A 17,169-nucleotide genomic window follows, 5' to 3' on the forward strand; every position below is an offset into this window, starting at 1 on the left:
ACCTTATAATTACAATGTCAGGTTAGCTAGTCTATGATGAGCCATAATTTAGCAATTGCGTCATACTGCAAATTGTAAAACATACATTTTCAATTTAACAGGCCAAGGAGAGATGATTGAAGCGTGTTTCATCTGTTTTTATTTGTATTTTTGAAATATTCATTTATCGGCCATTATAACTGCCGATACCGATAGTTTAGAAAATGTCTAATATTTCTATATATAATTATTTTGTATAATATCAAGATATATCGGTCTGGCTCTAGTAATAATTAATTAAATTATTCCTTAAAAGTTAACCATTTAAAAATTAGTAAAGTTTACACCAAAATATGTAACAGACCGACGTCAAAGATTAATTAAGAACTCTTTATTTTATATTGCCAACACTGAAGTCACTGAAGGAGAAAACCGGCATTTTAAAACAAACACCGATCACCATAATGGCGACTTAAATTTATGAATTTTTGGTTGTTGTTGTAAGTTTTACTCATTTTAACAAGGAATTAATTTTATTTATTATTGCTCAATTCTAATTTGTTAAATTTAATTAATGATATTGCTTGTAATCTGTCGCCATATATATTTTTTTTAATAGATAAAGCATATTCATTTTTACAGTGCATCATAAGAGTTCCCTAACATCAGTGTTTTGAGTCTAATATTCCCCACATAATATAAAAAAGCAATAAGCCTTAAAAGTAGAGTAGGCATGTTCGGAGAGGCGATAGCATGTACTGAGTAATACCGTGTGTTGTCGATCACGCAAACGCCCCATTCTAGGACAATAATCCACAATAAACTCTAAATAAACCTCTCGTGGCTTACTATGAATGATGCATTAACAGTCGCATGCGTTACTGTAAACGGAAGGTGTCAGTAAACAAGTGTTATATGCACTATACATGCACTGTGAAAAAAAGTGTGCTAAATTGTATCGAATAGTGTTCTTCAAAACTTATTAGTATTATTTTTTACTAATTGCAGATAATATAATATTGCTGATATAAAAGGCAACTGTTTCTTGACACACTTAAGTGAAAAAATGCAAGGTAACACTGTTATTTAACGGTGTCTTTAGTAATAACAGTTATTTATGCATTGCATTACATGCAACTAACCCTTAACCTAACTCTACATGTAGTTAATTATTATTACTCAGTACTTAAACACCTTATAATAAAGTGTAACCGAATGCACTTTATAATAATGTCAAATGAAAGTTTTACTAAAGTACTTTTTAAACCATGTTTTAATAAACTTTTATTAATAAACTCACTTATTTTGATGTGTTGACTAACAAACTGAAGCACATGTGAAGATCTTGATAAGAAATTATAATTTCAACTGTAGTGTGTTATAAAATATAACATTTATACTATATTATACTACAATATACTCTAAATGTATTAAATTGCAACTAACAATTACAAGTGTGTAATTACGAATATATTTCAATACATGATATGCAAGTGTCAAATTTATAGATTATATTTAAATTTAGCTAAATATATTTTAGTTTACCAATAAACGCTTGTCAGTTCACTTTAACCACATTTCAAAGACAACCGGAGTAATTATGTAATTATTATTATATATATATATATATATATATATATATATACACACACAGATTGTGGTTAAAAAGCAGCACTAAAATCCAGCTAATTGCATTAAACTATAATACATTTAATTGCAGTTGAAGTGTAATTAAATGTCTAAAATCATTGCATTCAGTTTCCATTTAAGTACCTTATTTCCATAAGCACTGTTTTTAAAAGTATGCTAAAGTGCATTTCTGTATCTCTGTGTCTTTAGGAAGATTTTGCATTGACCATTTGTAGAAACTAACGGTAACACTAGTAATAACAGTAAATTATGTTTAATTACATGCAACTAACCCTCAACCAAACCCTAACCCTATAATAAGTACATGTAGTTACTTAATATTAATTAAATATATAATCACACTGTAACAATGGCACCTTAATAAAGTGCAACCGAACTAATATTCTGTATGTGTCTCAGCTATAGTGTATAAACAGTAGCTTGTATGGAAAAAAAAAATGCATAAGAGCTTTGATAAAACCATCTACAACCAATATAACCACAGTCATCTGAAGTGAGACATGGTCACTAGAGGGCAGTGCTGGTTTAATGTGTTTTCCCTTCTGGACCAGTTCATACCAGTCCAAGCTGTATCTATAGGTCACCTGATCGACCAGCAGAAGAATCCATACTATCCATCCTAAACAGTGTGTGAGATTAGAATAAGTGTGTCCCAACTGGATTTTCTAAGTGTGTATCCGTGCTCATTATAACAGCTAATATTACCCACAACCCACTGCGCATCGGAGGAGGAACTACAAACACCAGTAAAAACTGTTCAAAAACTACAAAACATGGTGGATATGTGTGACTGACAGAGTGGTTTTGATAAAGGTTTGAGTGACTAATCAAAGTTTAACCTGATAGAAAAATATTAATTTAATGTAATCCGTTTTAAATGTGGACTTTCATAAAGATCCGCTTGACTGTTAACTTGTAAATGCATCATGCATTAATATGAGGAGTCTCCGCATGAAACACGCTAGGATGACGTGTGGAGGATTTTATCTTTGACAGGCCAGTTTACTGTGACGGAGAGCAACAGTTAAAGACACGATTGTATAGCTTGTCTACTCTTCTGCTACACACTCTAAAGTATCGACCTTTTCTTCATAAAAATAGTACACACTTTAGGGCGTAGTATATGTAGGCATTCGGAGAATGTTTTAGCCATGTTAATCTAGTGTGATCTGTGTGTGTTGACCTCTGACCTTTGCGGTTCATCCCCATCTGCAGGCACTTGAGCAGCCGGCAGTACTGGCAGCGGTTGCGCTGTTTGCGGGACATCTCGCAGTTCTTGTCGCGACTGCAGCGATACACACGCTTGTTGCAGATGCTGCGCTTGAAGAAGCCCTTGCAGCCCTCGCAGGAGATGATGCCATAGTGAAGTCCTGTGGCTCGATCTCCACAGATCAGACAAGAGCGCTGCTCAGCCTGGTCATCTGAGGGAAACACACACACACAAACAGATTAGATGAGTGCTGCTCAACCTGGTCAGTTGAGGGAAACAAGCATACACACACAGTTAGACAATAGCGCTGCTCGGCCTGCTCATCTGAGGGAAACACACACTCACTCACTGACTCACCGACTCACTCACACACACACTCACTCACTGACTCACTCACTCACTCACACACTCACTGACTCACTCACCGACTCACTCACTCACACACACACTCACTCACTGACTCACTCACTCACTCACACACACACTCACTGACTCACTCACTCATTGACTGACTCACTCACTGACTCACTCACTGACTCACTCACTCACTCACTGACTCACTCACTCACACACACACTCACTCACTGACTCACTCACTCATTGACTGACTCACTCACTGACTCACTCACTCACTCACACACACTCACTCACTGACTCACTCACTCACACACTCACTCACTGACTCACACACTCACTCACTGAGTCACTCACTCACTGACTCACTCACTCATTGACTGACTCACTGACTCACTCACACACACACTCACTGACTCACTCACTAACTCACACACTCACTCACTCATTGACTGACTCACTCACTCACTCACTCACTGACTCACTCACTCACTCACTCACTCACTCACACACACACACTCACTCACTGACTCACTCACTCACTCACACACACACTCACTGACTCACACACTCACTCACTGAGTCACTCACTCACTGACTCACTCACTCATTGACTGACTCACTCACTCACTGACTCACTCACTGACTCACTCACTCACTCACCCACTGACTCACTCACTCACTGACTCACTCACTGACTCACTCACTCCCCCACTGACTCACTCACTCACAACACTCACTGACTCACTCACTGACTCACTCACTCACTCACTCACTGACTCACTCACTCACTGACTCACTCACTCACTCACCCACTGACTCACTCACTCACTCACTCACTGACTCACTCACTCACTGATTTACTCACTGAGTCACTCACTGACTCACCCACTGAGTCACTCACTTCCTCACTCACCGACTCACTCACTGACTCACTCACTGACACACTGACTCACTCACTCACTCACTCACTCACTGACTCACTCACTAAGTCACTCACTGACTCACTCACCGACACACTGACTCACTCACTGACTCACTCACTCACTGACTCACTCACCGACTCACTCACTGACTCACTCACTGACTCACTTACTAACTCACTGACTCACTCACTGACAAACTGACTCACTTACTCACCGACTCATTCACCGACTCACTCACACACACACACACACACACACACACGATTGCATTACTTTAAATGAGTCCACCCAAGATGTTCATAATGTTCATCATGTTTATAACAGCAAGATCACTGTTATAAACACGAGCCTCGTCTGAAAAGCAGAGGGGGAGCTGTTGCTATAATTTATAGTAATATCTTTATTTTACTTAGAAGTCTTGTTTCAAATATAATTCTTTTGAAGTGTTGGTGCTTAATGTAACACTATGATAAAACACGTTTGAGATGTGTGCCGGCTACTGTATACAGGCCACCATACAGACTTTATCAAAGAATTTGCTGATTTTCTATGAGAGTTAGTCCTGGCTGCAGATAAAGTCTTATTGCTGGTGGTGATTTTAATATACAGGTCGTGCACATAATAAAAAAGTTGAATGGGAATTTAGAGTCATTCTGATCTCTATTGGAGTTTCAGGACCGTGTCAGGACCTACTCATTGTCATAATCATACTCTAGATCCGATATTATCGCATGGAATCAATGTTGATGCCGTTGAAATTCTGCAGCAGAGCGATGACATCAAAGATCACTATCTAGTCTCATGTAAACTTCATTTAGCCAAGGCTGCAAAGCTGACTCTGTGTTACATTATATGTTTGTATCACTATCACTTCTGGCACTAAAGATCACTTTATTAATAATATTCCTGATCAGTTTCATCATCTCAGCATCCCAGATAGATTAGAGGAACTCAATATTGTGAAAGAAACTGGAGCCAGAAAAATGGAGCGCAACTGGAAGAAAACAAAATTAGAGGTTTTTCCGCATTTCATGGAAAGAGAGCAAGAGAGATGTCACATCTACATTTTACAACATCCCACTGCATCATGCTTTATAGCAAAATTCACACAAGGAAGAAAATTCTGTATATTTGCTTGAAAGTACATTTCTATCCACTGTACATTCACTTCTTTGCTATGAAGATACGCTGCTGTTCAACGGATATTTGATCAAAAATACAGTAAAAACATGAAATATTATTGGAATTTCAAATATCTGTTTTCTATGTGAATTCCTGTGATCAAAGCTGAATGTTCAGCATCATTACTCCAGTCTTCAGTGTCAGAAATCACTCTAACATGAGGATCTGATGCTCACATTTATAATTGTTATCAATGTTAAAAACAGTTTTGTTTATTTTTGTGGATACTAATACTCAACAATATTATATGAGATCTGAGCTGAGCTGGACGATGACATCACGGTTTACCCCAGAGCGGCTGTATAGACGAATCCGACGAGCGTTCTGTGTAGGCTGCCATCTTGTGGCGACGCCATTACTGAGCTGTTACACAGGCATATAGACATATGCACCGGTATGTAAACAAACCTCGGTGATAACGCGAACTCACCCTCGATGGCAGCTACAGCCAGGCAGAATGACTTGTTGGTTTTTGATCTGTGACTGCAGTGGCCTCCAGTCACAGATGAAGGTACAAACGATCTTACAGATTAACGTTATTTATGAAAATAGCTTGGCAAGCTAGCTAGGCTAACGTTTGCTAACGAGGAAACTATAAAAAGATCTGTCCATTTGGCAACAATAAATAAATAAATGAATGAAATCAAATAAACAAATTCATGTTTTTCATTTGTGTCCATTATTTATCTCATTTTCACATTGCAACAGGCAAGGGTAAGGTAACGTTACAGCTAGAAAGTATACATAATATCGACCAATTAGTGTTTTTAAACCATGGAAAGAGGTCAATATAACAGCGGGAGAACAATTATGTCACATAACGTTACATTTAGCTCAGGAAAGCCATTTAATGACCATAGCATGTTAATTGAATAGAAAAAATAGCAAGAGAGGAGATTTTGCTGATCACTACATCACATATTTATTATATATTTTTTACTTATGTCATTAAATAATTGTTATTATACGCGAATGTCCACGTCTTGTACTCGCCCAGGAAATCTTTGTAAACCGTACGGCTCCAGACAGGGGCAGTCGACCCGGGGTATTCACAGTGTTTTCTCTTCAAAATTGAAATTTTACTGCCACCATTGAAACAATTTATAACGGAAACTGTTTACCCACTCGACATTATACAAGGGATAACGTTGTAACGTTAGTGACAGTCGTAAATCGCGGGCTGTTTATTCCAGTGGACGCAAGTTGCAACTAAAACAATAGGAGGCAATGGCGCAACGCTACCCAGCAACAGCTCAGTAATGGCGCCCGCTTACTTCCGGTAGTTTCGCCGGATTCGTCTATATATAAATTAACTAAATTAATAACTTTTTTACAACAAAAACGAACCATCACTGAACCGTTTTCCTCTAGATCTGAACAAACTCAGAATCAAACTTTATAGTGTTATTTTCCTGTTATCTCTGTAAAGCTGCTTAAAACACTTTTAATTGTAAAAAGTGCTTACTTGACTTATTTTTCAGGATTATCTGATCAAAAGAACAGCGTTTATTGGAAATACAATCTTTTATGCATTTACTATTCATTTGTAACCAACTTAATGAATCCTCGCTGAATAAAAAATATATAAAATCTTACTTTTGAACGGTAGGGATTAAGAATGTGTGATTTTGAGTGGAAAATGAAGCAATGAGACAACACAAAAAATGCAAACTTATTAATTCTGCTTATTAAACTAACCCAGTGCACGATGAGAACCCCAGTATCAGAGGGTTTTACTTGATATTACAACATAGATATTTAAGATTTCATTTCTACAATCAAAATCACTCAATCTCTTGAGTACACTCTTAGAAGAAAGGGTTCTATATAGAACCTTAAAAGGTTCTATCAGCGCTACGTATTTGGAACCACTAAAAGGTTCTATACACTCTTAAAAAAAAGGTTCCTCTGGGTTCTATATAGAACCCTGGGGTTCCATACTTGGCCAATAGAACCTTTTACCAAAAAAAATGGTTCTATATAGAACCATTATGGAGTTCCATATATGAAGCGGGGGATGGAACCATTTCTGGTTCTAAATAGAATAATTTCTTCTAAGAGTGTAGGGACTTATTTTAAATAAATAATTACTCCACGGCCGCTAAAAAAGCACGGTCTATATAGTATGAATGTATTATGTATGTCATTATCATGTGATAAATCCTCTCCCGTGGCCTCATGGGATAGAAAAGTGTCCATCATATACAGGTACACACTTCATCTCAGCATATTACTACTCTTATATACGAGGACTGTGAACTCGACATACTTCTCTCGTCACATACTATATAGTAGGGAAGTGTGTGATTTCGGACGCAGCCCAATCCAAACACACACACACACTCCCCCGGCCAGTGAGCAGATGGGTCGTTGCCATGGTAACGATGAATGTGCGAGGAATGTGCTAGCTCACCGCGGATGACTTAGCGAAGAAAGGGTTCAAACCAAGAGCAGCGGAAACACACGAGATCAGCGAACACTGAAGCCAGACCCCCGTCTACTCTACAATCATGCGGACCCCTCAACTAATCACTAATCGCTTTAATTAACACTCTGATAAGCTTATTTGGAAGTCAAACCGTGACTCAGAAACTGCAGTGATGAACATCTGGATTTAACGCCAGCGCTGGAGTGGCAAAATGCACTCATTACAATTTACTGATGACAGTTTATTCAATTAATAATTCATTTAAACTGAGTTTACTTGATTCAAATGTGAGTATCAAATATGATCATCAGGCTTTTGAGGAAGGGTTATTTGCTCATCTGTCAATCATCAGTGTATTGCATCACATTATATGTTTTAAAAGAGATTCGATCATAAACTATTTATACATCAGGCATTATTGACAGATATTGAGTGACGACTGACATTTATAAGCATTTTATGGAAGTATCTGCTATACTTTTATAAAGATCTCATTGATTTGCATTACAAGTTGGAATAATTGAAGAATTTGCAGCAGATTGTGTATTTTTGCTCTAAAATTGAGGTATTTCTGCTTCATATTGTCAATACAGTATATATATAAATATATATATATGAAGAGTTCAGATGCAAAAGCCTCTAAGTGCCATTTGAAATTCTCTTCTAGAATGATCATTTTTATCAAGCTTGTATATTTAAGTTTAGTAATTTCACTTAAATGGCAATTCATAGGTAATCTTCATTGTCATTTAAGTGAAATTACTGAACTTAAAGGGTTAGTTCACTCAAAAATGAAAATTAAGTCATTAATTACTCACCCCCATGTTGTACCAACCCCGTAAGACCTTCGTTCGTCTTCGGAACACAAATGAAGATATTTTTGATTAAATTTGAGAGCCGAATCACTACCACATAGGCTCCTAAGGGACTGGCTCTTGACGGCCCAGAAAGTCAATGAAGAAAATGTTTAAATATCCCAAGTGACTACCGTGGCTCAAGTTTATCAAGCGACGCGAATACTTTTTGTGCGAAAAAACAAACAAAAATAACGAGTTTATTCGACTATTTCTTTTCTTCCTTGTAGGCCAGAACGAGACTTCCTTAGATTTCCTTGGTACAGCATGGGGGTGAGTAATTAATGACTTAATTTTCATTTTTGGGTGAACTAACCCTTTAAATATACAAGCTTGATAAAAATGATCATTCTAGAAGAAAATTTCAAATGGCACTTAGAGGCTTTTGCATCTGAACTCTTCATATATATATATATATATATATTATAAGCCATTATTTATTTATTTATTTTTACATTTTATCTAAAGGTTCAATTAATATCAGCAAATTGCATATTTTTGTGTTTATTTTCTCGAGTATGACCTTCATATTCTCTATATATCATACTATATAAGCCATACACATGCATTTTCTTATCTAAAGGTTCAATAAACTGTTTAATTAAAAGAAAATAAATGGATTTTTCTGACTCTTCCTTCATATCTAAGGCGTTACAGAACTAAACCAGCGCTTGAAAGCATGCATTTAATTCATGACCTGATAAATCGATTGAAACACTGCCATTCAGCACTGCCATGTTTCTGTGCGCGCGATGAAAGATCTACATGTTATGAAAGGATAAAGCGCTACAGAAAGTCAAGGCGATAAACACAAACAGGGATATTTCCCGGTGAAAGAGAAGAGGAAAGAGCCGGCGGGGTCAACGGACCATTAACACAGAGTTCAAGTCGTAAAAACAGGGTCACGGCCCCGTGTCTTTTCTCTCTCCATGCGAGAGGCAGTTCCACCGGCCCCGTCATTACAGCAGAGTCAAGAACAGGCCATTCATGCCATCTGACATCGCTCCTCTCTTTAGGATAGTACGATTACAGTGTAAATGCTGTCTTTTCATGGGCTTTCAAAGCAGGAGCGGAGCCGAGAGAAGAGGTCAAGAGTGCGCAGATACAGTTACGCCGGAGTTAAGTGTGTGTTTCAGTCTTCATTCACACTCGCTCTGGGCAACTGAACCTCATTTTCTGACCTGAGGCGAGAGCGTTTGCTTATAAACATTTGAAATTATTCGCAAATGTGTACACTAGTGTTCAAAATTTCACTCTAAACAATGCTGGGTTGTTTTATCCCAAATTTGGGTCAAATATGGACAAACCCAAATGTTGGGTTAAAAATGTAAGTTAAAAATTTAACCCAACTTCAACTTTCAACTGTTCATTTTTAAGTTAACTTTTAACCCAACATTTTTAGTTTGTCCATATTTGACCCAAATTTGGGTTAAAACAGCCCAGCCTTTTTTAGAGTGTTCATTTAATTTTATTGTGTATATACAGTTAAAAGTAATTGGGGGAACTGAACCTCATATTCTGACATGAGGCGAGAGCGTTTGCTTATAAACAATTAAAATTATTCGCAAATGTGTACACTAGTGTTCAAAATTTCACTCTAAACAATCCTGGGTTGTTTTATCCCAAATTTGGGTCAAATATGGACAAACCCAAATGTTGGGTTAAAAATGTAAGTTAAAAATTTAACCCAACTTCAACTTTCAACTGTTCATTTTTTAGTTAACTTTTAACCCAACATTTTTAGTTTGTCCATATTTGACCCAAATTTGGGTTAAAACAGCCCAGCCTTTTTTAGAGTGTTCATTTAATTTTATTGTGTATATACAGTTAAAAGTAATTGGGGGAACTGAGCCTCATATTCTGACATGAGGCGAGAGGGTTTGCTTAAAAACATTTGAAATTATTCGCAAATGTGTACACTAGTGTTCAAAATTTCACTCTAAACAATGCTGGGTTGTTTTATCCCAAATTTGGGTCAAATATGGACAAACCCAAATGTTGGGTTAAAAATGTAAGTTAAAAATTTAACCCAACTTCAACTTTCAACTGTTCATTTTTTAGTTACCTTTTAACCCAACATTTTTAGTTTGTCCATATTTGACCCAAATTTGGGTTAAAACAGCCCAGCCTTTTTTAGAGTGTTCATTTAATTTTATTGTGTATATACAGTTAAAAGTAATTGGGGGAACTGAGCCTCATATTCTGACATGAGGCGAGAGGGTTTGCTTAAAAACATTTGAAATTATTCGCAAATGTGTACACTAGTGTTCAAAATTTCACTCTAAACAATGCTGGGTTGTTTTATCCCAAATTTGGGTCAAATATGGACAAACCCAAATGTTGGGTTAAAAATGTAAGTTAAAAATTTAACCCAACTTCAACTTTCAACTGTTCATTTTTTAGTTACCTTTTAACCCAACATTTTTAGTTTGTCCATATTTGACCCAAATTTGGGTTAAAACAGCCCAGCCTTTTTTAGAGTGTTCATTTAATTTTATTGTGTATATACAGTTAAAAGTAATTGGGGGAACTGAGCCTCACACTCTAAAAATGCTGGGTTGTTTTAACCCAATTTTGGGTAAAATATGGACAAACCCAGCCATTGGGTTACATTTTTAAATGATATTTTTAACCCAATAGTTGGGTTTGTCCATATTTTACCCAAAATTGGGTTAAAACAACCCAGCATTTTTTAGAGTGCATATTCTGACGTGAGGCGAGAGGGTTTGCTTAAAAACATTTGAAATTGTTCGCAAATGAAGGGAAATATGACAGATGACTGGCTGACTGGGGGGAAATGATTTTGTTTCATTATGTGATTCAAGAAAGTGTTTATAACACACACTAGTGTTCAAAATTTCACTCTAAACAATGCTGGGTTGTTTTAACCCAAATTTGGGTCAAATATGAACAAACCCAAATGTTGGGTTAAAAATGTAATTTAAAATTTTAACCCAACTTCAACATTCACTTTCAACTGTACATTTTTTTTTAATTAGCAACATTTGGGTTTGTCCATATTTGACCCAAATTTGGGTTAAAACAGTTAGAGTGTTCATTTAATTTTATTGTGTACAGTTAAAAGTAATGGCACCAGAGTTAGCTAATAGCTAATTTACATCAACAAATAAAATAACATACAATATTTCATATACACCACAATAGGCCTATATATATCCAGGGATGTAAAGTTTACAATATAAAACAAAGTTCAGTTGATCAAAATTGACTGTAAATACATTTATAATCTATTTATTTTGAGCTTCATCAAAGTATCCGGAATAATAAATTGCATCACTGTTTCCACAAAAATATGAAGCTGTTTTCAACAGTGATAATCATAACTGAGCATCAGATCCTCATATTAGAGTGATTTCTGAGTAATGATGCTGAAAGTCACAGGAATAAATTACACTTTACTATTTATTCACATAGAAAACAGTGGTTTTACATTGTAATAATATTTCAATAGTTTTGATCACATAAAGTCATTGAGCACAAAAGACTTCTTTCAAAAACGAGTTTTCGATGGTTTAAAAAAGCACTTTTAATTTTGATTTCAATGAATTTTGATTTTCACGCATTAAGCTTTAGTTAAAAAAGTGGGTTACGCTTTATTTGAATAGATTTAAGTAAAATTAATTAAAAAAAACGGGGTTAGGGTTAAGATAAGGGTGGGTTTAGGGATATTTGCATGTAATTATGCATCATTTCCAGTCATTACTATAGATTCTATAGATATAAATAAGAATAATTATGCCTTAATAACATAGTAACTGTTAAAGTAGAGCATTTAAACAATCAATTGTATGTTTTAAACGGGGGAAAAAATAGCACTATATAACAACACCACCGAGTAAAACACTTTTCCTACACTCTAAACAACGCTGGGTTGTTTTAACCCAAATTTGGGTCAAATATGGACAAACCCAAATGTTGGGTTAAAAGTGTAATTCAAAAAAATGCACAGTTGAAAGTGAAAGTTGAAGTTGGGTTAAAATTTTAAATTACATTTTTAACCCAACATTTGGGTTTCTCCATATTTGACCCAAATTTTGGGTTGAAACAACGCTATTTAGAGTGTAGATTCTATAGATATGAATAAGAATAATTATGCCTTAATAACATATAACTGTTATAGTAGAGTATTTAAACAATCAATTGTATGTTTTAGATGGTAAAAAAAATTAGCACTATATAACAACAACGCTTTTCCAAAACACTCTGGGTTGTTTTAACCCAATTTTGGGTCAAATATGGACAAACCCAAACTTTGGATTAAAAATGTCATTTAAATGTTAACCCAATTATTGGGTTTGTCCATATTTGATCCAAATTTGGGTTAAAATAAGCCAGCATTTTTAGTCTCTCAAGTCATCATTTAACCTGAATGCTAATGCTATGACATTGTTATTAAGGCATAATTATTCTTATTTATATCTATAGAATCATAGTAACTGTTAAAGTAGAGCATTTAAACAATCAATTGTATGTTTTAAACGGGGGAAAATAGCACTATATAACAACACTAGTGTAAAACACTTTTCCTACACTCTAAACAACGCTGGGTTGTTTTAACCCAAATTTGGGTCAAATATGGACAAACCCAAATGTTGGGTTAAAAGTGTAATTAAAAAAATGTACAGTTGAAAGTGAAAGTTGAAGTGGGGTTAACATTTTAAATTACATTCTTAACCCAACATTTGGGTTTCTCCATATATTTGACCCAAATTTGGGTTGAAACAACCCTGCGTAATGACTATAGATATAAATAAGAATAATTATGCCTTAATAACATATTAACTGTTATAGTAGAGTATTTAAACAATCAATTGTATGTTTTAGACGGTAAAAAAAAATTAGAACTATATAACAACACCACCGAGTAAAACGCTTTTCCTACACACTGGGTTGTTTTAACCCAATTTTGGGTCAAATATGGACAAACCCAAATGTTGGGTTAAAAGTGTAATTCAAAAAATGTACAGTTGAAAGTGAAAGTTGAAATGGGGTTAAAATTTTAAATTACATTTTTAACCCAACATTTGGGTTTCTCCATATTTGACCCAAATTTAGGTTGAAACAACCCTTTTTTTCATTGCAAATCAATGACTATAGATATAAATAAGAATAATTATGCCTTAATTACATAGCAACTGTTATAGTAGAGTATTTAAACGATCAATTGTATGTTTTAGATGGTAAAATAAATTAGCACTATATAACAACAACGCTTTTCCTACACTCTGGGTTGTTTTAACCCAATTTTGGGTCAAATATGGACAAACCCAAACTTTGGATTAAAAATGTCATTTAAATGTTAACCCAATTATTGGGTTTGTCCATATTTGATCCAAATTTGGGTTGAAATAAGCCACCATTTTTAATCTCTCAAGTCGTCATTTAACTTGAATGCTAAAAATGGCCGTTTGTTTTAAATTCGGCTTTTCTGACTGAAAAAACTCAACTTTTGAAAGCAATGCATGAATGCCAGGAAGACGCATGCCGAACATCCTCAAAAGGCTGAATAATATCGAGCCCAACTCAGCGGGTTCCCAGTGTTCCCCATTCAGAGAGACTACAACAGGAGACCCTGAAAGCTTTCGCATCTCAATGACATCGAGATACCGGCGGTGAACTTTAACACACTGAGAGCTTTAGTATAACACACACACACACACAGTCAGATATGAGTCACATCGAGTTAAAACCCATGCCAAATCACAGGGTTTCATACGCAGAAGCAAATTGACCATATTTTTTAGCGTTGAGCACAACAGCGGCCGCGTTTGCATTGCGACTTCATACCTTGGTGGCGTATTTGTCAAATGGAGAGGAGAAGTGAAACACAGACCCTTCCTTCTGCCCTCAAACCATTTGCTGGAATTCCTGGCAGATGTTGTGTTATGCAGGACGCATTACAAACCATAAATTATTGACCAGTGCATGTGAAATGACTGACTTCCTTCAATGAGAAAACTGCTTCCTTTATTCACACCTCGGCCTGCTTTGATTGGCTCAATTTGTCGCCCTCTCTTTCAAGTGCATGGCCAGCCTATAAACCTGGAGTTGTGTGGCACCTTCACACACTTGATCACTTCACACCCCTCCACCCGGCTCCACACACACACACTGATGAAAACATGCATCGGGGTCGGTGAGATTTCGTTATGTCTGTTGAAAGACTCTCACCGAGAGAGCATTTATTTGATGTAGAATGGTGTGTGTGTGTGTGTGTGTACACTCTACAAAATGTTGGGTTGTATTTGGGTCAAATATGGACAAACCCAAATGTTGGGTTAAAAATGCAATTAAAAAATGTACAGTAGAAAGTGAAAGTTGAAGTTGGGTCAAAATTTTAAATGACATTTTTAACCCAACATTTGGGTTTGTCCATACAGTATTTGACCCAAATTTGGGTTAAAACAACCCAGCATTAAGAGTGCATGTATGGATGAATGCATGCATATGTGTGTTATATATATATAGGCCTACTGTATATTAAATATATAGTCTAAGTTTTATTTTATTTGATCACAATATTGTTCTTGATTTTGGGTGAAATATGACCTTCCCGTTTAGCGACTTTGCTGCTAAATTAGCATTTTTTTTTTAAGCGACTAGGGACGAGGGCATGTTTAACATGTTCTCAATCACTATATATACTTGCTCTGCGGTCTGACAGAAAATATGTAAATGAGCAGAGCTTTATTGGACATGCAGCTCTATATTACAGTAAAACACGAGCACGGATTAGATCTAGTAACATTTACACACACACACACACCTGCAGTTTAAACACACACACTGATATCCCTACAGAACTAAACTAAGTTCAAACATCATGAGGAGCATTTCGAGTCCAGCGAGTCCAAACATCCAGATGTTTAGGGTCAGAGAGATTATTAATTAATATTTATATTCAGCAAAGATTCATTAAATTGATCGTAATGCATATTTTATAATGGTAACAGTATGAGAAAAATCGGAACATTTTTACACTAGACCTTATTGACCGTCCTTACAATATGAATGCAGTTATTTTAGACTAGTAACTCTAATTACTGTTTAATGTTTAGAGTTTAGGTAAAGCATCTGTGAATGTGTGTGTGTGTGTGAGTGATTGTGTGTGTAGCGGAGGATGGGAGGATAGAACAGATGATGGCAGGAGAGAGCGGAGGATGGGGAGAGAGAGAGTAACACAGAGCTCTCCCTCTCTCTCTCTCTCTCTTTGTCTGTTGTGTCCAGCTGAGCTGGTGTTCGGGGGTTCGGCTTTCCTGTACTTTTCCGCTCTTTCTCCTTTCCCTGGATTCTCTGCTTTTAATATATATATATTTATATGAACATTTTTCACTTTGCCGATGTTTAAGATCAAATCTGGCCATTTCAAAAATCAATTCAGAACTACATTTTACTGAACCAGTGTAATTTTAGGATCATTTCTGTCAAATCTTTTTAGACCATTTTTTGCTGGTTGTTTTTGTCATGGTTTTATTTTTTCTTAAATCTCTCTCTCCCTCTCAATTCAATTCAATTCAATTCAGAAAGCTTTATTGGCATGACAAAAAATACATTTTGTATTGCCAAAGCGTCAAAACAACATGGAAAATGATTTGGAACATTTAGTACACAAAATATTAAAAACTGATATCATAAAACAATAATAATAAAACGAACAGATTAATAAATAAAATAAAATGGATTTAGAAGTCATCTATCTATATATAAGAAAAAAAACAATATTGAACATTATATAGATGTGTGTACCTCTCTCTCTATATATATACTATATACAGTATATATATATTAATATACATTTTATTTGTATACATCAAGGTAAACTAGATGAAAATGAGAAATGTTGCTATGGCAACTATCTAAAATAAAATGCGTTTAAGGGGTTTTTATTTCAGTTAATGTTTTTTTTAAAGCGACAAAAAACATTTTGGTAACACTTTAAAATAAGGTAATGTACCAGATTGTAAAGTGTTTAACATGAACTAACGATGAACAACACTTCTTCAGCATTTAATAATCTTATTTAATATTACTTTCAACATTTACTAATACATTATTAAAATCACAGGTTGTATTTAGTTAACTAACATTAAAAGCTGTACTTTTATGAACTAACATTAACAACAAATACAGTAACACATGTATTGATCACTATTAGTTTGTATTAATTAACTAATGTTAATGTAAAATGTTACCGTAACAGTATATAATTATTCACGATGTGTTATAATGTGTATAATAATTCACGATGTTTTATAATGCATTATGTCTTTTCATTAAAAAACTGTTAATGATTTTTGTATTTTGAACAGTATTTTACTGTAATATGTACAGTAAATGTGCCAACAGTATAATACTGTAAATAGCCAAGGATTATGGCAAAATACGCGTTTCCTACTGTAATTACTTTCTACCGTAAATCGTAAAAAAAAAAATATGTTATAGGAAATATATTGTAATACTGTAAATAAAAACAGTAGTTGTACTCATGAATACAATGTACAGTATTATTACTGTAAATTAAAATATGGTACTTGTACTGTAAATGAAAAATACAGTACTCATACT

General features: G+C 35.2%; 1 protein-coding gene and 1 long non-coding RNA gene across 2 annotated transcripts in view; both read right to left on the minus strand.

Moving 5' to 3' along the window:
- LOC148973614 (uncharacterized) overlaps nucleotides 1-17,169 on the minus strand; it is a 543,652-nt gene that overhangs the window by 302,804 nt on the left and 223,679 nt on the right. The window lies entirely within an intron of this gene.
- Nucleotides 1-17,169, minus strand: part of nr6a1a (nuclear receptor subfamily 6, group A, member 1a) — a 40,127-nt gene that overhangs the window by 14,459 nt on the left and 8,499 nt on the right. Inside the window, exon 2 of the mRNA XM_039675028.2 lies at nucleotides 2,820-3,050. Within this exon, the coding sequence (XP_039530962.1) occupies nucleotides 2,820-3,050 (231 nt within the window). The remainder of the gene's footprint in view (nucleotides 1-2,819; nucleotides 3,051-17,169) is intronic.

Source organism: Pimephales promelas, chromosome 14 (assembly GCF_988280905.1).
Source record: "Pimephales promelas chromosome 14, fPimPro1.hap1.1, whole genome shotgun sequence".
In the NCBI taxonomy this organism is placed as follows: Eukaryota; Metazoa; Chordata; class Actinopteri; order Cypriniformes; family Leuciscidae; genus Pimephales; species Pimephales promelas.